The sequence below is a fragment of the Panthera onca genome, chromosome A3 (assembly GCF_046562875.1).
Source record: "Panthera onca isolate mPanOnc1 chromosome A3, mPanOnc1 haplotype 2, whole genome shotgun sequence".
NCBI lineage: Eukaryota > Metazoa > Chordata > Mammalia > Carnivora > Felidae > Panthera > Panthera onca.
This window is the reverse complement of record NC_138341.1, coordinates 77,964,244-77,985,133: the sequence shown is the minus strand read 5'-3', so window position 1 is coordinate 77,985,133 and position 20,890 is coordinate 77,964,244. Positions and strand designations below refer to the sequence as shown.

The following is a 20,890-nucleotide window of genomic DNA, read 5'->3' as shown; positions in this document are numbered from 1 at the left end:
GCTGGGGAACTCACTTCAAACCTGTCAATTTGGATACATTCAATATGTGCAGGTTTTTCCATATCAGTTACACCTCAGTTAAAATGTTTAAAACAAACAAACAACAAACATTACCCAAAAAAAAGAGAGATCCGTTCTTTTGAACATTTATTCATGTTAGGAAATATTGAAGTATTTCCTATTCTGAGGAGATAGGAAGGGAAGAAAAAATTAATCATAAAGTAGTTCCTATTCTGTAAAGGTAATACAACGTAATGGGCCATTCATTGTACAAAACTATCCATTTCATTACTGTTTGTGGCATCCTCCGTTCCATGAGCATTTATAAGTTAGAAAAAGGTGAGGTACCTGGGTGGCTCAGTTGGTTAAGCTTTGGCTCAGGTCATGATCTTACAGTTCATGGGTTCAAGGCCTACATCAGACTCTATGCTGAGTGTGGAGCCTGCTTGGGATTCTCTCTCTCCCCCCCTAGCTTTCTGCCCCTTCCCCATCCGTGCACTTGGGCACACACTCTGTCTCAAAAATAGATGAACATTTAGGGAAAAAAAAAAGAGGAAAGATTTCCTCTGATTATTATATAAAATTATGTGCATTTGTGGGGGGGGGTTTAAAAAAAATTCCCAAACTCAGGCTCTAACCCACATGGTGAAACAGAGTCTGAGGGATTATAGAACAAACCACACACAAGTACCTGTGGATATGAGTATCACACCGTGAATGACAAATGGTGAATGTTTGGATAAATGACCCTGCTCCCAGCCTAGGCGGGGAGGGGGGAGGCACAGGGAGAAGAAGCAGGCACAGATGAGTCTTGCTGGTTTAGCTGACATCTGTTCCTGCCCTGTGGTGACTCAGAGCCCTCAATGCCCCTCCTCTTCCAGGACATGTCCGAGTCTCTCTGGTCTACCTCTAAGCCTCAATTTTGACGCATTACCTAATATCAACCCATGGCCAGCAAGGCACAATTTTACATGTAATTTCCACAGTGGCCAGTTTTGTTCTGTGGGTGCCCCCTTTGTGTGCTGATCTGGGTTGGGGGGTGCTAATTTGCATGTGCATTGTCCCTGCTCTCTAGGAGCAGAGACCTAACAATACATAAATGGCTATTGTTGGGTGCACAGTGATGAGGTCTGGGTTGTAAAAGTGTTATATATTATAAACTTGTTCTACATATTATATTACATTCAAACTTTTTCTTGACAATTCTTTGAGAACATATAACAGGGTTTTTAGAGCCCTGGATGGGATGTTACATGGAAGCCCGCCCCCACCATCCCACCATCCTGGTGACAATCTTCTGGCCCCAGGAAGTACAGGGACCCTTACCTTTGCTGTTGCAGGCTGGCGGGTGTTCCTACTTGGGGAAGGCCCAAGCTTCCTTAAGAACCTGTTCCACAACTGTGTTTAGTAATTGTCTGCCAAACCAAACCAGACCAAACCACACTCGCTCTGCTATAAATACCCTGCGCATGTGCCAGCCTGCCTCGCTCCTGCCCCTCTCCCTTCCCGTGGAGTTCCATATCTTGCCTCTTCCCCGACACAGAGCTTCAATCACACCACCTTCTAGAATGAGTCGAGGAAAGAATTACACTTGGAAAAACAAATGCAGGTTGGGGGAAGGGCCTAGGGGGCCTGAAGAGTTCAGAAGAGCTATTTCTAACTGTTGTGATGAGCACTTGGTATCCACTTGGAGAGTGAGAGGTGCCACTGGAGGCATATAACCACCCAATTTACTACACACTCTGTAAAGAGCCACTTTCTCCCCCGCCCTTCTCCCTTCCCCCTGAGCTTGACGGCTTCCTGCTCCTTCAGCTTCAGAACAGATCCATCCACTTTGGAGGCCACAGGGGGCAGATGGGCATTAGAACTATGGCTGTTTAAATCTGCCACCTCAAATCCTTGGGAACACAAACCCCTAGCATGCATTGCCAGGCAGTTGGCCCTGGGTAAGAGGAAGGCAAAGCCATGTTGTCCTAGAGTGTTGCCAGAGCTGCATGGTCACATTCCCAGACGTACCATTTGGACAGCCTACTTCTTTCCTTGGGCCTCACACTGTTGGCACCGTTTCCCCACAGAGGATTCAGAACTGGCCTGAGGATCTGGCCAATGGCTTCAGGGGTGATTTCCCTATTGTGACCCTATAAGAACTGGCTGGACTGCTTGTCCAGCCACTCAGCCTAGGGAGAATTTTCTGCCTGAACACAGTCTCCCTTTGAAAAGTAAATAGACACATCCTGGAGACCCGTCCAATGACATCCCCAAGATGTGGGGTAGCAGAGATGCTCAGGTGGGTTACCTGGGTTGCTGGTTAGCTGCTGCAGTTGGGGAAGCTCTGGGAGTCATAGGGTTGGAAGACAGCTCTTCTAAACTATTCAGGAAGCACTATGAAGGTTCTGGAGTCTCCTCCACCAAAGGTATGACACCCTTCATGGACACATGGGCCATAAGAAGAACATCAGGGCAGTCTGCCTTGTCCCCATTGTCCTCCTCGTCCTGTTCCTGACCAAGCTCAGGCTCATCCCATGCCAAGTGGCTCCACATCACATACTGTTCTGTTGACTTCCAGGGATGTTCCAATCTAGGGCTCTCCAGAAGAACAGATGCTCTGCGGCTCCTCTGGGGCACCCACAGAGCCCCTGTAGTGGCCAAGACTGGAAATGAGGGGTTAGGATGTCTCTGCACATGGCCCCACAACTGGACTGTCTTTTTAGTTACTATGAGGAAGACTGGTCTTTCACCATGTATTCCTCATCTCAGATTTCCTTGAAACCCATCACCATCTCTTCGAATGCTTCAAGATTTCCTCTCGGAAGATATAGTCCTTCTGCCACTGGACCATATGACAAGACTGGGGAGGAAGGAATCAGGAGGATCTGTGGGGACACAAGGGCAGAAGAGGGACCAGAGCGTGAACACTGACCAGGAAGCAGAAGCAAGAGTTTGAGGGGGCTGGTGCCACCCGGCTGTACAGACACTCTTCGTCAGGTGCCCCAATCTCACCTGGGAAGGCAGGGAAGGTCCTTGGTAGCAATGGCTGGTTTTCCAAGGCTGCTCCCCAGGTTACAAAGTCCATCTGAAAGTCCCAGCCAGATACACGGGACTGGCCACCAAACTACCGTAGCCTGGTACTGGAAACCTTCATCGACTTAGTTCTCTGAAAGGGCAGCCTGGTGCAGAGGCCAAATGGGTAACTAATTGATGGTTAATCCATTGAAAGAGCATCCTGTCCAGTGTGCAGGAGGCTGGTCGCTGGCCGTCTTGAGACAGTGTAATTCAACCCAGGTAAAATGTACTTCTCTCTCCCTTCCCGTTAGCTCAGCATCGAATTCCCTTTACTGCATTGACCTCGCCCATAAAGACTGGACAGCAGGTCCAGTTTGATTTAGTAGTACAGGCCTAGGGGAGAGCACGCTACTCACAGCCTGCATGGTGGGACCCTGACCACTGGGCACTTTCAGGATAGCCCTTGGTTACGGTGGTGGCCATGCCCCTATGGCTCTTTTACCATGCTCCTGCTGAGAATGTCAGAGTACATAAGATGTGCCCCTCTTACGATCACTGAATAAGTATAGAATGGCATCGCCATGACCCAAGCTCTAGCTCCTGGGTCCTGGCCACAGGCTGAGCTCTAACCCTGCCAGCTGGGGGTCAGGGCGGAAGGGAGGGGCAGGATGGTGAAGCACTTTGTTCATGGAGTCCAGTTGTGGGACCCCTCCACTCAGGAGGGGAGTGAGCTTGCCAGGCCGTGAATGCCTGTGCTCCGTGGCCACCTGCTGGGAACCTGGGGATGGAGGCCTGGGGATTAGCCGGCGCTGTACCCCCAGTATAGCAGTCACAGATGCAGACATTTCAGACAAGCGGTTCATCAGAACCTCAGAAAGGCAGGGAACAGGGACCCCCATTCTGTTGCCTGCTGTTCCCAAGGAGAGGTGGCACAGGAAATGCTGGAACACACACCGCGAGGCTGTCCGCCACCCTCTCCACTTGGGAAGATTGGTGTTGCTTCACAAGGAGGAGAGGGTTCTTGTCACAGCCACACTTCCCTCCCCAGCTCACGTTTTCCACACTCCTCCTCCCTCTGGTGGCACCAGACTGTCTGAAAGCCCGTTCCTCTTCAGCAGAGTCACGGTCAATTCTGTGCCTGCCTCCATCCTTTGGGAAGTCTGAAAGCATTCCCACTCATGCTTCCATACCCCATGCATGCATGCTCACAGGCTGGTGCAAACCGGAGCAGCCCTTGTATACTGACACAGGCCCAGCAGGTGCCCAGATGTGCAAACACCAGCCTCACCCATTCTCTGGCCCTAATAAATGCTAAAATCTGGAAGAATGGCCGAGCGCAGTCATACCTTCCCCTCCACCCCCTCGACTTTGTTTTGTTGGCATCAGTTTCCCGGGCACCTAGAGATGGAATTCTCCTACTTCGCTTTGAATAAGCAGCACCAGTGCCAAGTAAAAGAAGAGCAGAGACTTTTCACTGGAGCACGCAGGAATGGAGCTTTTTCTTTGTCAGCGGTCAGGTGGCTACACTGGAGCCTGTTATTGCCAACAGTGTTGCTGTCATCAGTATCTTCATTTGTGGAGAGCCTGCTGTTATCAGGAACTCCAACCAGTTAATAAGAGTAGAGCAGTAGATGAGACAGCACAGGGAGCCTGGTCATAAGCTTACCTCAACAGTATGCAGCAATTAACAGTATACATTTGACCAGAGAGACAGAATCAGTGAGGCGGTCTTGCTCTGATTTTTATCCAGTGAGCATGTGCCTGGGGAAGTTTGTGCAAAGGTGGTACAACTCTGTTGTCCATTGATGCCTCTCTCACTGTAAGGACCTTGTCACCCTGAATATGACTCTAGTCTTTAAAGAGGTTTGGGGTGTGTGTGTGTGTGTGTGTGTGTGGTGGTGTTTTTTGTTTGTTTGTTTGTTTTTTATGACCCTAAGTTCTAACTTCATCTCAGCTCAACAAGCTTTGTTTCCACACTAGAGGAAAACTGGCCATGCTAGGCTTATTGGTAGGCAGCCTGTTAGTGTGAACCCCTTTGGAGGAGTTCTCAATGATAATTTTTATTCTTTCATCATATTATTTGCTGACTTTGGAAACTAGTCCCCATATAAGCTACAATGTAGTATACTTCTTAATGCATGCAAAATGTCACCATACCTGTATGGACAAAGAACTTCTTTTTTTTTTTTTTTTTTTTTTTAAATTTTTTTTTTCAACGTTTTTTATTTATTTTTGGCACAGAGAGAGACAGAGCATGAACGGGGGAGGGGCAGAGAAAGAGGGAGACACAGAATCGGAAACAGGCTCCAGGCTCTGAGCCATCAGCCCAGAGCCTGACGCGGGGCTCGAACTCACGGACCGCGAGATCGTGACCTGGCTGAAGTCGGACGCTTAGCCGACTGCGCCACCCAGGCGCCCCAACAAAGAACTTCTTTGAAGAAGACTCTTTTGGGGCAACGGAGTATGATATCCTGGTCTCCAAGTCCCAGAAAACTAAAGCCGGAGGCCTGGCGATCTGAGAGAGATGATTCATTTTCAGAAATACAAAATTAAAGCTGTGCTGTCTACTTAACAGGTTTACAACCAAATTGGAAATATATATGAACCCCCCACCCCCACTCCCACCCCCACAATGGATCCCAAACCCTTAGACACTTCACTTCCTGGTTCTTTCCTTCTCCATTTAGAGGGCTTATTTTCACAGACTTTGCAATGAGCATGCACCAAAGAACAAAGGGAGGAGGACTGAAAGTCTCTGTGTCACCTCAGGGAATATACATTTGTTCCAGTCAGACTACTCTGTGCCTTACATGAGCATAGGTGATGTCCGGGTAAGTCTGTAACCTCTGTAGTACTCAGCCAATGAGGAACCAGGGGAGGGACTTGCACGCTAGGAGATAAATTGTCTGCTGTAACTGCCCCGAGTGTGCCTGTCCATCAAACACTCGCTCTTGCAAGAATGTTGATTAAAGCCTCACTTCACTGTGCTCCAAGTCTCCACATTCCTCTTTTGATTTGGGTTGGTGGGCTTATTTCTCACAGCTGGAGTGGCAGCAGTTGGGAGCCAGACTCCCGTGATATGGTGTGGCTCATTCCCACACTGAGTCTGGATGGCTTGTGTGGACCATAGACATCAGCAGAAGTGATGGGATGTCACTTCAAAGACTGGGTTATAAAGACTGCGGCTTCTGTCTCTGGCATTCCCCTCTCTCTCAGATCACTCAGTTGGGGGCAACCAGGTGCCATGTTGAGGAGCCCTGTGGAGAGCCCCATGTGGCAAGGAACTGGGGGCCTCCTGGGGCACATGAGTGAACTTGGAGTGAGCTTGCAAGCAGCTCCTCCTGCCCACTCCAGCCTAACATGACAGCAGGCCCACCTCCAATATTTTGGGGGCAACCTCCCAAGAAATCCAGAGCCAGAACCACCTAGCTAAGCTGCTTCTGGATTCTTGACTCTCAGAAACTGCACAATGTAATAAATATTTATTGTTTTTGAGCCTCTGTATTCTGGGATAATTTGTTAGTAGCAGTAAATGACCAACACAGACAGGGCATCAGGGTCCCAGGCTGAATGGATCATGCACGGGCTCTCTGTTCTTGAGCAACAGCAGGCCCCCCTCTCTGCCTCTGTTCTCCCCTTGTGCCCACCTCCTCCCATCTCCTTCCCTTTGCTTTTGTCTTACCTTAGGGTGCTTAAAAATAGCACTAGCCTGAACTGGAGTGAGCAGCAGGACGCCCCCCTGGAGATTGCCTTGGATGTCAGCCTGAACTACATCTACAAGGTGAGTTACACACCCATTTCTGCTCGCCATCCAGACCTACTCAGCAGTTGTATTATAGGCACTGTGCCAGCCACCAGGACTGATGCTGTGGAGGGCTCACAGCCCCCTATGCCTGGGCCTGCCCCCTGAGTACACCATGGGGGGTTTGACTTTGGGCCTTGGTGCTTGTTTTCCTCAGCTCCTGCCTGGCATGGCCAAGGGGCTCATGATGCCATCCCCTCCTGCCCAGCCCCATCTCCCAGGGATGCCATCCCTGGCCTAGCACTCTCTCTGCTCTCCAGTTCCTAGCGCTGTGTGCCCTAGCCCAGCCAGGGGCCTACACTGATGGGGACCTCCTGGGCCTGATTGAGCTGCTGTGCCGAGTTGGCCTGGATGTGGGGCTTCGCCTGCTTCCCAAGACTGATCTTCAGCAGCTTCTGCTTCTGCTCCTCGAGAACATCCATGAGTGGCCAAGGAAGGTACCATGAGCCAAAGCCAAAGCCCTAGCCTCTTCTCTAAGGTCCTGAGCCTCCTCACATAGCCTTGTCACTAGGGATTAAAGTGCCCCTAGAGTACACTCAATGGGAATAGCAGGCTTGGAGGCCACCAGGATGCCAGGGAACACTCCCTCCAGTCCCTGGCCTTTGTGACCACATCTTACTTCTGGCTTCCCTGCTGAGTGGGCTGGTGAGGAAGTCAGGGTGGAAGGCAGGCCCTCTCATAGCCCACCTAATGCCTGCTATCCCCACAGCTCCAGAAGCTGTGCTGCAGCCTGAGCGAGGTGTCAGATCACCACCACAACCTGCTGGCGCTCGTGCAGTTCTTCCTGGACGTGACCTCCCGGAGCAGGTGGGTGCTCCTCCACCTCGGGCTCCTCCCTCTGACACTCCTCCCTTCCCCTGGAACAGGCTCTGGTGTAGGGATCCAGAATCCTCCCCATCGGTCCCAACAAACCTCCCCCTCCTGCCCAATCTCTAAAACTCAGGAGAAAGAACTAAAAATACAGCTCACTAATGAGTTCATTACGAAAGGAAAAAAAGCCTAATTTTCTTAACATGATCTTATTAGCAAAACAATTGCCTTATACAATTAGCTTCCGACTGCAGCGCCCGCCTGCTGCTCCCAATCCTTAGTAGAGGGTTCCTTCTAGTCACTCAGACCTCCACTGCAGGAAGTCCCCTAGTCACCCCTCCCCCACACCTCTCCCAAACTCTCAGTTCATCTTTCTGCTTTATTTTATGCATAGCATGGCCTTCTGCCAGAAATTCTCCTACTGTTTGTTCCTTATTTATGGTGACTCTCCTCTATGTTACCTCCAGGAGAGCAGTCCCTTAGCGGAGTCACCGCTCTTATCATCCAGCATCTAAAACAGTGCCTGACAAGCCTATGGCACTCTGTAAATCCTTTTTTTGAGTGAACAAACAAGGTGAACAAATTCAGCCTTTGGGGCAATGAGGCCCATTCTCTGGACCTGGCCCCAGTCTCTTCTCTCCTTCCTTCCCCCCACTGTAGGCTACAGCCACAGGGTATTCCTTGCCCATCCCTGAGCCAGGAAGACCCCCGGCCTTCATAGGCACCTCTGTAGTAATCCTCCACTGGGGCCATCCCCCTGCACCTCTCTCTTCAGGGGCGGCTTCAGGAAGCAGGCTTGGCATTTCATCCAGACCCACATCCCCAGGGCCCAGACGAGTGCCAAGTGCCATCTTCCTCAGCTCAGATTCAATCCTAAGTTGGAGAGTTCGATCTCCTGCCTGTGAATCTGGTTGAAAGAGAGGAGGCCTCTCCACAGTCCTGAAAGGAAAGTTGTTGCTGTATATTTGAAAGAACTGGGCTTCTAGAAGCTCTCTCTGAGGCCTGTAGGTGTGAGTACTAGAGCAATGCTTCAATGGGTGCCATTTGCATTAAGCCCAGACACATGGGACTTCTTCCCATATGATCTCAGGAGGCTGACCTCTGCCTTAAGCCTCCCTGCTCAACCCCAAACAGCTAGTGCACTGCATTGCACAAGTCAGAAATTGTAGTCCTGGAAGTCTCTCTCATCCCCAGCTCGTTAACCCCTGTTCGTCACTAAATCCTATCCATTCTGCCCTCCAAATCCCAAACCCTTGTTTGTGGTTGCCTGTCCATGTCAGCTCCATGAGAACAGGTATGTGTCTGGGTCACAGCCACCTCCGTCCCACCTGCTCCTGTTTTCCTATCACATCTGTCACCGGGGTGGTGGTAGTGGCATTTTCTCTGTTCATCTCTCAAAGTCCTCTCTGTGGATACATGGGATTATTGTGTCTCTCCCTCACCTTGCTCCCCTGTTTGCACAGTGGAGTCCAAATGCCTCCAGGGCCCCATGTTGTCCAGCCCCAATTTCCCATTTGCTCCTAGCAGGCCATATTATTTGTACTTGTTTTTCTCACTTTCGTATATATATATATACACATATATATATGTATATATATATACATATATATGTATGTATATATACACACACACACACACACACACACACACACACGTATGTGTGTGTTTACATACATATACGTGTGTGTATGACGAACCTCATTCTTTTTAATAGCCATGTAGTATTTCATGGTATGCACACAACCAGTCCTCTATTCTGGATATTTATCCAGGGTACAAGCTTTGTACATCTATGCAGATATTTCTATACAATGAACTCTTTGAGGTGAAATTGCAGTCCTTAAAGTATATATGTTTAAAATTTGGCCTCCAAAAAAAGCTGTATCAATTGAGAATACCACCAACGGACATGAAAATGCATGTTTCTACACTGTGTATTCTCAGTTTTGTGTGTTTTAGTCAATCTGGTGAGTGAAAAATGTCATACTCTGATTCTAATTTTTATTTCTCTGATTGCCAGTGGTTTTTTGTGTTTCTTTTATTGTAAGTTATATCTTGATGCTTCTTGCCCATTTTTCTATGAGGCAATCAATCTTCTTATTAACATTGATGATTGTTTGTTATATATGCTTCAGAACTGTATTTTCTCCTAAGGCTGTACATTGTCCTTTTTAAACCTTTGTGCATGATATTTTTCAGTGACCTGAAGTTTGTGGAGTTTTTTTTAAATTTTATTTTAGAATACATTTAGATTTACAGAAAAGTTATGTGGATAATATAAAGGGTTGATTCTAATTAAGTCTTTCTTTCTTTCTTGAAAAGAAAGGCCTTCCCCACCCCAAGATCACAAAAATATTATGTTATATTTCTCCCAATACTTACATTAACTTTGTTACTATTGGTTTTTAATCCCGTCTGGAATCTATTTTTCGGAGGTAGGAGATAGGGCTCTAACTTGATTTTTTCCACCCCTGAAGAGCCAGTGAGGCCAACACCAACTCTACTTTATGTCTTCATGATCCACCTTTCCCAGCAGACTGGAGACTACCTTCATCATCTCCTAAATTTATGATGTCATTTACCTATTAGTTGAATCAAACAGATTTCAGGAATCCGTGTCTTTTACAGGGTGTTGTTGTAGCTCCAGGGCCTTTGCTCAGTGTTCCTTAAATGTCAGGAGTTAATACAATGGAACAACCTCACCTCCCTTTCAAACAGACACATCAACTAGGGTGATAATTCCTAAAGAGGGTTCATCAGCAGGATGGGTGTCATCTGTTTATTTAGAAATTTTATCTTATTTTCCTAAATAGATAAAGCTTTCAAACCGAATGAAATTCAAAAGGCACTGTAGAGCACATATTTAAAATGTGCCCCTACCAGCCACCCAGCCTGCCTCCATTTCTTGTGTGTGTTTCTGTGCATGTTCTCTCTGCCCTTCTTTTCACTTCAACTAATGTTTTGGCAATCATTCCAAATTGGGTCAGAAAGAGCTTCTAATTCTTCTTTACAGCCACACCGTGGCTGTGGTCTTTAGTTAGCCGCCCCCCGCCCCCCACCCCCTGCTCCCTGTGGGGGCGATGTTGCAGGAGCTTGCTGGCAGCCTTGTTCTGCCCTCACTGGTGGCTGCCCCACTGGGCTTGGTGCCCAGACTGACCCCCAGGAAGGAGGGCGTATTGTTGCGCATTCTGTCACATTCTTAGTATACTGCCTGGTTAAGCACAAAGTGAGAACTGTCACCAACATTTGTGTGATGCACATCCCCACCCCGCCCCCCGGCCCCCCGCCCCCATCTTGTTGACCAAGACTTCAGGGATGCACTGTAAATTTAAGGAGAGTTGAGCTCAACCATGAAAAATGAAAGTAAATACTGAAGCCAACCATCTGAAATGGGGCCAATGGGAAGGCTTTCCCTTGGAGGAGCATCAGTCTTGGGACTGTGGCCCCTCTGGTGTAGCTCCAGGGGGCTGTGGGGAGGGGACTTGCCCTTCCAGCTCCTGTGCAGGGTCCCCAGTATGTGTTCTGAGCAAACTTCTGCAGACACTCCCAGGAGCCAGCCCTTTTAGGGGGAGGACAGAGGCCAAGGGCTGCTTTCACTCCACTGAAAGCTGATGTACACAGGCTCTGGGACCCACCTCCTTCACCACCCTCGAATGTTTATTAGATATTCTGTGTATGCTGCTTAACTGTGGCCTCCAAAGTGGAAAGGAAGATGAAACCAGCTTGAGCAGGCTGCCGGACCAGCCGGATTCTGACCAGCAAGTAGCAGCTGGCTGCTAAATGCCGGAGCCGTGGGAGAAAGTGGCCTTCAGAGTCTTGAGGTCTTTGAACACTGGGGATAAGAGCACATGCAGGCACACCATAGCTTTCCCCACACCCTCCTTGTTTTCCTTCATCTTCCATGCTGCTTGCTCCCCTCAGGGTAGGGCCAAGGGCTGTACCATGGTAGAGTGTTATGTCCCCCCACCCACCCTTGCACCACCCCCAGCCCCCAACCCTCCCACCCCCAGCTCGGTGCAGGTCCTAGACCACTTCGTTCTCTCTGTCCATCTGCCTCTGCTGCCTTCATGTCCTGGGCGCCGTGTTCCACCATAACTCCCTTCCTGTGTGCTACCTCATGTGTCCTATCCCTGCATTGGCCCCTGACCCCTTCTGGCTAACCAGGACCCACTCTGAATCGCTGGCCAGCCTCCATGGGGCCCTCAGCAGATTCCAGACATCACCACTTCCTGCTGCTGAAACCTCTGAACACCAGCAGACAGCACTGTCCCTTCTTTCTCCACTGACTTCTCCACCCACACACCTAGTGGACCCACAACTCACCTCCTTCCTTTCCTCCCGACCCCACCTCCCATGGTCAGGACCCCAACAGTCCTATCCCTTCCAGACCTTCTTTACTTATCCCTTCTTACTCCTATACCTTTCACTTTTTATTCTCTACTGACTGTTCCTTAATACATACATGCATTCATGCGTCTCCTCCCTTAGAACAGCAATTCTGCCTTCACCCCCTCCTCCAGCTCCTGCTACACCTCCGAGCTCCCCTTCCCCTGTTCTCCCTTACTCCATCCACCCAAAACAGGCATTCTGAACCCTGCCCCGCCCCCCCCCCCCCCCCCCCGCACCGGCCCCGTGGTGGATTCTTCAGAGATCAAGAGTGTCATAGGAAGTTCTCACCTGAGAAAACAGACATTCAGGCTCTGTGGGTGGGCAAGGCCAGAACATTCTAGAAGGAGGCAGCCAAGGTCCAAAAACCCTCAAAATTTCAGAAGGTCTCAAAATCTGGAGGAACAAGAGGCAGGATGAAGGTCATGTCTAGGGGTCAAGGGGCCATGCTGGAGCTGAAAGGGCAGCAAAGGAAAACTGGGTCACAATGAAGCCAGGAGTGTGAGGGATTGTGGCTGAAGAGGATCTGGCTCACTCTTATGAGTGGGTGTGCATGGGGCGGGGGGGTGGTAGGGGTGACCCAAAGAGCCAGAAGTAGAGGAAATGTACTTCATCTGGCACTGTGGCCAAGTTGCCTTATCACCACTGACCTAATGGCCCTTCCTCAGGAACAAGCTTATCATTTTCTTCCTTGACTTCACAGTGTTAATTCTCCTGATTCCCCTCCCCCTCTTTGCCCCATCCTTCTTACTCGCCGTCATCCATTTCCTTCCTCCACTGCTCCTCAAGCCTCAGTTTGCCTGGGGATTCTGCCCCGGTCCCTCTCCTGTGGTCACTTGGCCCAGTCTCAGGGAGCTTTCCGGGCTGAGTGCTGTGGTGCTCTGTCTATATGGCCCTGCTTCAGGACTCCAGCTCCCCCTCCCCAGGTGCTGAGTTTCACCCTGCCAGTCTACCCCAGGATGCCTCTGCTGAAGATGGTTACCTTATCTGGGGCTGGGTGCCTTCCTCGGGAGCAGCCCAGTGCTGGGGGCACAGTGGCCTGTTCCTCTGCCTCGACCTGGGATATCTCTGAAGGCCCTTGACAGCTCCAGAGGTCCTTGCAGGGTCAACCACGGGTTCTGCTGTGACTACATTGCAACCTGGATTTCCCCTTTGGCTCAAACCTGCTTCCTTCATCCTTACAGGAGGTCGTCTCAAGAGCACCCCTCTCCCCCCTCCCATAAATTCCCTGCATGCTCACCTCCACTTCAGAGTCCACCTCCTAGAGAACTTGACTTGATACCCCATCTTGTCCACATTCATGGCTGCAACTCCAACTATGTGCCAGCAGCTCCCAAGTCAATACCGTTGGCTAGACTTTTCTGCTAAGCACCAGATCTGTGTGGGCAAGTATTTCAGGTTCCACGTGTGTGAAACAGAAGTCACCACCTTCTGAGGAGGACCACCTTCTCCTGTCTTCCTTGTCTCCATGTTGGCATTAGCACGTGCCCACTGTCTGAAGCCCAGGGGCAGTCCCCTCCAGCTCCTCCTCCCCAGCAAAAGACATCTCTCCCGCCACCCTCACACAGTTCCGCCTTTTGTCACAGCGCCCCTGAATTGCTGCCTCCTTCCAGGCTGTCTCCCATCTGACCCGTGCCTCCACTGTCCAGCCTTGTGACCCGGCTTCAGATGCACAGCCAGCCACGTCATGCTTTTGCTTTGTTAAAATCCCTCAGGTTGGGGCGCCTGGGTAGCTCAGTCGGTTGAGCGGCCGACTTCGGCTCAGGTCACGATCTCACGGTCTGTGAGTTCGAGCCCCGCGTCGGGCTCTGTGCTGACAGCTCGGAGCCTGGAGCCTATTTCCGATTCTGTGTCTCCCTCTCTCTGACCCTCCCCCATTCATGCTCTGTCTCTCTCTGTCTCAAAAATAAATAAACGTTAAAAAGAAAAAAAATTTTTTAAATAAAAAAAAAAATCCCTCAGGCTTCTATCCTCAGGATGAAATTTAAACAGCAGCACACTAAGACCTTAGTGCCTTCTCTTCCAGTCTTACCTTAACCCCTTCGCATGTCCCCAGCAGGCTCCCAAACTCCAGCCTCCCAAACTCACAATTTGTCCCCGAGTCTTTTCATTTTTTCTTTTTTTTTTTTCTTTTAATATTTTTTGGGAGAGCACAAGTGGGAGAGGGGCAGAGAAAGGGGGACAAAGGATCTGAAGTGGGCTCTGTGCTAACAGGCTGACAGTACAGAGCCTGATGTGGGCTCGAACTCACGAACCGTGAGATCCTGACCTGAGCCAAAGTAGGACACTTAACCACCGAGCCACCCAGGTGCCCCATTGTCTCTGAGCTTTTCAACATCAGTTCCATCTTCCCAAAGAAGTCTCTTCCCTTATCCCTCTCCTCCTTCTCTTTGCCTGGTTAACATTTCCTCGACCTCAAGACTAGGCTCAGACGGGAGACATCTCTCCCAAGATACTTCCTGACACAGGGTCCCTGATTGTTGGCACCCTTGGCTGACTCCTTGGGCTAGGAGCGTCTTGAGGGGAGAGGTGTGACTTTGCTTTCTAGGCCCTTGGAGCCTGGAATGAGGAGGGACTCGTGTGTGTGCATGCTCATACTCATGGAGCTCTCGCTTTTGGAGGGCAGAGCTCAAAAAGCATAGAGTTGGTTTTTTAGTAGCCAGTTGCAAATGGAAAGATGGCTTGGGCTGGCTAGGAGATGGTACAGTAACATTTTGAATGTGGATTGCATGTAAACCTAGTGAGGAAAGAAGTAGGAAGTATCCAGAGACAGCAGGGGCTGCACCCGGAACTCAAGCATGATCTCAGCTTTTGATAGATAGGGAAGATGGAAAGTGGGACACCAGAACAAGGCAGATTGGCAAACCACGTGGACCAGTGATGGCGCCGGTGGAGAAAACTAAGGCCCATAGAAGGAACTTTTGTGAAGTTGGTTTTGAATAAAGGAGTGCTGTTTTGGGCTGGCAGTGACATGTCGACACTGATGAAGAGAGGACAACACTACCTAATTCCTGGTTTGCTTCCCTCTTCTTTGTTGAGAAGCATCATTTTTCATCTCAACTCCACTACTGATAGAAGGGAATCGAAGCCGCAGACAGCATGGGCAGAGACTGTATGGAAGCCTCCAGGTGTGCGGAATGGGTTTAAGTCCCCTGTGGTGGGTGCAAGCACGTCCCACATCATTGCTGGGGGAGAAGCACGTGGGGTGCCCTGGGTCAACGGAGACCTCTGGAGGTGAGGAGGGAGGGCATGATGAGCTCTCTTCACTCAGCACGGTGTATGCGGCGGGCTTGAGGTGCCCCCCACACCATTCCCCAGGGACAGTTTGTGAGCACATACACAGAAAAGGAAGCTCTGCTTTCTAGGATTCCTAAGAATAAATACTACCAGACTAGCCTCATTTATGTTTTGACAGGCCAACCAGAATAGTACTCTGGAAAGGACTGTCTGGGCTTTTGTAGGGCGCTTGGTAGAGACTACCATTGTATCCTGAGGATGACAGGAGAAATGTGGGGCTTCTCATCACAGGCGCTGCTGGCCATCAGAGCCTGCCTAGAGGGCAGGCCCCCAGGACACCCAGAGGCTTGTCTTCACTGACATTTGGTCAGGGCAGAGCCGGTATCTCAGATGAGGCCATTAATGGAACAACGGTCAGACTCACACATGACATGAATACAACTGACAGCGAATGGAAGATTCCAGAAGATCTCAACAAACCACAATGACAGTCTGAGAGGAAAAGGGAGACCCAGCTGCACAATTAACAACAGGATCTGGGAAATGAGATTTGACAGCAAGACGTGTGAGAGAGACTTTGGGCTCAATCTGTGATCAGGGTGGCCAGGAAAATGGGTGTTAGTTAGGGCCAGCTCTGAGCACCTCACTGACTAGAATGTTGACAACCCCCAGGGCCTTTGGAGGACCCAACCCACAGCAGCAGAAAGATTCTGAAAGAGAGAAAAGTGTAGTGTAGCTGTTACACCTGGAGAAGAGGGAACTATGGGAAATATGGCTACTTCCCTCAGGTATGTTGAGGACCTAACTAAATAGACAAATATGTGGACGTTAGATGGGGTGACTTTGTTTTTAAATTTTTTTAGCGTTTATTTATTTTTGAGAGCACGAGCAGGAGAGGGAGGGGCAGAGAGAGAGGGAGACACAGAATCGGAAACAGGCTCCAGGCTGTGAGCTGTCAGCACAGAGCCCGACATGGGGCTCGAACCCACAAACTGTGAGATCATGACCTGAGCTGAAGTCAGATGCTTAACCAACTGAGCCACCCAGGTGCCCCTTAAGTAAGCTCTGTGCCCAATGAGGAGCTTGAACTCAAGATCCTGAGATCAAGAGTTGCATGCTCTACCGACTGAGCCAGCCAGGCGCCCCTAGATGGGGTGACTATTAAGATGTTTTCTAAGCCTGAGGTTCTGTGGATTTCCTCAGAATACCAAAAAGAAAGAGAAAAGAAAGGTGGTAAAGAGGATTGGAGTTGGGTCATAATTGTCCATAAGAACTTTATTTACTAAATAATAGTAACCTTTTTATTTAGTTCTACATTTGTGAAAGGACACATCAAAGGTAGATACTCAGTGCACTTAGCAAAGGGGACCGTATGTATAACTACGACTATATCATAGGACCATAGATAGAATGTCATCTGCTCCCCAGAAGCCCTCTTGAGCCTCTCCCAGGCATTCCCTCTACAGAGAAAACCACTTCCCCGACTTCTTTTCCATAGATTAGTTTAGCCTGTTTTTTTTTTTTTTTTTTTTTTTTAAATTTTTTTTTCAACGTTTTTTATTTATTTTTGGGACAGAGAGAGACAGAGCATGAACGGGGGAGGGGCAGAGAGAGAGGGAGACACAGAATCGGAAACAGGCTCCAGGCTCCGAGCCATCAGCCCAGAGCCTGACGCGGGGCTCGAACTCACGGACCGCAAGATCGTGACCTGGCTGAAGTCGGACGCTTAACCGACTGCGCCACCCAGGCGCCCCTAGCCTGTTTTTGAACATGTGTATAAATGGGACTGTACAGAGTATTCTCTCTTATGTCTGGCTTCCTCAGCATAGTGTCAACACTTCGTTTGTGGGATTCATCCATGTACAAGTGAGCTGTTGTAGATGGATCCTTCATGTTGTCATGTGGAGGTCCACTGTAAGGATCCATGACTGTCTGCATCCCGCCATCTCTTCCTGTCTGCACTGTGCATGCCCACACTGACGAGTACCCTAACCTGTGTGTGGATGACTGGGCAGACTACCAAGGAAGTTGCCCTAACCTCTAAGCCTAGGGCTTAGTTCTTCTTGCCTGGGTAGCACATGCTCACATGCAAGGTGGACTCCAAGTGAAGAGGGGGTAGCATAAGAGGTGGCTGTGATGCATGGGAGGCGTTGTGGACAGTCCCTGAGAGGCAAGCCAGGCAGATGCCCTGAGGCAGGGTGTTGGGCAGCTTTTCCACAGCGGAACAGGCCACTGTTGTTGCTTCCTGAGCTGCCCTAGAGACGTGGAAAAGGCAGCTCACGCCTTTGGCCAGATGCCTGATGGCCTTTTAGGGTAGTTCAGCCTTGGCAGGGCCTGGTTCCCCTCCAGAGAAGCAAAGATGAGGGGCCCCAGAGGGGGCTGCGTTGACCAGTGTGTTTGTCCCAACATCCTAGTGGCCCACTCTGGTTGGTGCCTGGCTCCTGGCTGGGCTGCCCCTTGCAGGAGCTAGAGGGAAGGTTGGATGCTGGGAGGCAGAACGCCTGCTTTCCACTTCCTGGCTCTGCTGTGGATTTGGGAAAGTCATTTCCAGATTTCCCAGAGCCTTAGACTCCTCTTAGCGCTAATCCAGTGTCCTGATCTTACAGAGGCCCGTGGGGGGCAGGGGCGGGGAGGGGCAGGGCTGAGGCAGAGGCAGAGGCCTGGCCTGGTGTGAGCTTAAGGCTGGAGCTTGTTTCCTTATATGACAGTGGCTGGGATGGCTCCAGTGGCTTCTGCATCCTCCTTTGTCCGGCTGGTTTGAGTTCCAGAGAGGCCTTGCCGGGTGGGGTCGGGCAGCTTCTAGGAGAGGAAGAGCCCCTGGCCAACCTCAGCTGAGCCCATGGCTCCTTTTTCTTGCCCCCTACACAGTTTGGGTGTTATTTGGGGTGAGTCCTTGCGTTTTCTCCTCTGTAGAGTAAGTTCTCAGTCTAAAATTAAAAAGTGGCCCTGTCCCCTGTCCCTGTGTCCCGGTGGGAACTGAGATCGTGTTTAAAAGGCAGGAGACCATCAGAATGAAAGGCAGTGCACAGGGGGGGACGGCGAGGGGGAGCATGTCACCTTCAGATGTGGGTTCCTTTTCATCCATTCACCCAGTGCTTTTTCTGGTGCTTTTCTTCTTTTCTGGACAACAACCCTGTCCTGACCCACCCAGCCCGCCTCTTCCCTTCTGGAACCACCCCGGCTCTGCTTCGCTGGCCTGCCAGCACCCCCACCCCTAGGTTGGCCCCTCCCCGCCCTCTGCAGGGTAAAGGAGCTCCCACACAGGCCTGGGTTTTGGATTAATGAAGCCCAGATGCAGGCCTTCTGACTCTGGCTACAAGTTAGCTTTGGAGTAGCAGCACAGAGGGGCCATTTACCGCCCACTGTGCTCCAGGCCCAGCTGCTGCCGGGGCTGCTGGGGAACAGCTGGAGAGCAGGTCCTGACTGCCAATGAGGTGGAAGCCATGCGGAGTGTGTGGTGTGGCCAGGGAGAAAATGGAGGGTGGGGCTCTGGGTGAGGGGTAGGGGTCTGGCTGCACTCACAGGATGATGAGGGGCTCCTTTTTGCTATCCCATGGGGCAGTCTAGATGAGGCTGCCTCTCCACAGGTCTCTGGCCTGGTTGGAATGCTGAGGGGCTCCGCAGAAAGGGGTCAAGGCTAAAAGGAGAGAGGGTCAGGGAGGGCCCCATGGGTTAATGTCAGGTCTTCCGATCAAGAATGGACCAGGGAGGGGCACCTTCGGCTCAGGTCATGATCTTGAAGTTCCTGAGTTTGAGCCCTGCATCAGTCTCTATGCTGACAGCATGGAGCTTGCTTGAGATTCTCTTTTTCTCTGTCCCTTGCCCACTCACCCTCTCTCTCAAACACTAAAATAAAAAAAGGAATGGACCAGGAATGGCTGGCCCCTCCCTGGGTTGCCAGATAAAATATAAATATTGCAGGGGGGAAACTTAATGCTAAGCAAATTACTCTGCTTATCCATAAGAAGTTCAAATCTAACTGGGCAGCCTATATTTTTACTGGCTAAATCTGGCAATCCTGTCTCTCCCTGCAGCTGAATTTCTTCTTTAAGTAATAGTTTTATTGAACTACAACATACAAACAAACAGAACACAGACCATCAGCGTATGGCTCAGTGGATTGCCACAAATCGAGCACATGTGAGACCAGCCCTCTGGTCATGAAATGAAACAGGAGCAGAACCTGCCTATCCCCCAAGCATCACCACTATTCCCGGCTTCCAACAGCTGCTATTTGCCTATTTTTATACTTGGTGTAAATTAAATATAAATTAAATCATACACAAGTATTCTTTTGTACCTGGCTTCTTTCACATGACACTGTGAAGATCCATGCCTTCGGATACAGTTTTAACTCACTGTCGTTAGGCATAGGGTTGAGTTGTGTAGATGGAGCCCAATCTGTGAATGCATTCTGTTGGCATATCAAGAGTACACTTCTGCCTCTCGTGTGTGTGTGTACGTGTGTACCCGGGAGTAAGATTGCTAGGTCATGGGGTGAGCACATGTTCATCTTTAGTAGATCTTGCCAAGCAGTTTCTCAAAGTGGATTAAATTCCCACCTGCTGTGTATGAGCATCTCTGTTGATGCTCACCAGCAGCGAGCATTTCCCATCTTTTTCAGGTTCTCCTTTCTGGTGTATGGTGGTGTTGCCTGCAGCCTCTATTTTTCCTCTTTCTAATCAAGAACCTGTTGCTTTGTTGATTCCTCTGACTTTCATGACTAAGCGCTAAGAAAATCAACAAGGCCCCTGCGTCAGCCTGCTCAGCCCCACAGGAGCCGTTCAAGGAGACATCCCTCCCCCACCTCAGTTCCATCACCCAGGAGCCTCCCTCACTTGAGGCCTGGGCAGCAGGAGGCTCTGCCCTGGGGAAGTTGCAGTGGAGCCCAGACCATTAAGCCCGGAAGTGGCTGGGCTGGATCCTGCCTCCCTAAAGTACTTGCTCGGCATTTCCCAGTGCTGCCCGTGGCAGGCTGTTCCCGATATCCGCCCAGTCCCTTGTGGTGTCCTTCCAGGGAGGTGGCTGAGGGCACCTGTGGGGGTCCCTCCAACAGTGCTGTTACCTGAGGGCATTTCTCCTCTAAGGAGCTGGTTCTAACCCAAGTGTTTTCCTTCGTGTTCCTTATATTCCCTCTAGCTTCAGGACCTCTCATTTGCTTCCTCTGATGGTGGCTCTCTGCAGGAACTGGGGACTGTGGCCACATCAAGGTCCATGCCAGGGGCTGACATCTGCTGCCCATGGGGAGCCACAGTGTATGGAGGTGCAAGAAAGATGGGAGCCTCGTGGTAGAAATGGGCTGTGGCATGGAGCATGGGCAGAGGAGGGACCCCAGACCCCTCTTCCCATCACTCCTTCCAGCCTCTTCAGCCGCTACCACCCCAGCCCCATCCTCTGGTCTCCACACCCCTTTGCTCTTCCCTTTTGCTCCTTCCAGCCCTCAAGGACTCATGAAAATCAGAGCCCTGAACATTAGCATCTGAAATCCCCATCAGAGGTCTTCACTCCAAAAGATGGCAGATACTAGCCCCATCCCGAGTGAATTGGTTAAGACTGTTCAGTGCTAGACTGCTCCAGCCCAAACTGACTGGAGCCAAAGGCACTTCACTGGCTCACATGACCCACTGACCTACCGATTGGTCCAGGGGCTGG

The 20,890-nt window shown here is 50.4% G+C and overlaps 1 protein-coding gene across 6 annotated transcripts in view; it reads left to right on the top strand.

The window, feature by feature from the left end:
• The window catches only part of FAM178B (family with sequence similarity 178 member B), a 114,750-nt gene that overhangs the window by 67,985 nt on the left and 25,875 nt on the right, over positions 1-20,890 (top strand). For all 6 annotated transcript variants that reach the window (XR_009602595.3, XR_009602591.3, XR_009602603.3 and 3 more), the window contains 3 exons: positions 6,691-6,784; positions 7,066-7,242; positions 7,515-7,612. Coding sequence is in view for 3 of the 6 variants with exons in the window: in XM_060607936.2 (XP_060463919.2) it covers positions 6,691-6,784; positions 7,066-7,242; positions 7,515-7,612 (369 nt within the window). In the remaining 3 variants the exon portion in view is untranslated. The remainder of the gene's footprint in view (positions 1-6,690; positions 6,785-7,065; positions 7,243-7,514; positions 7,613-20,890) is intronic.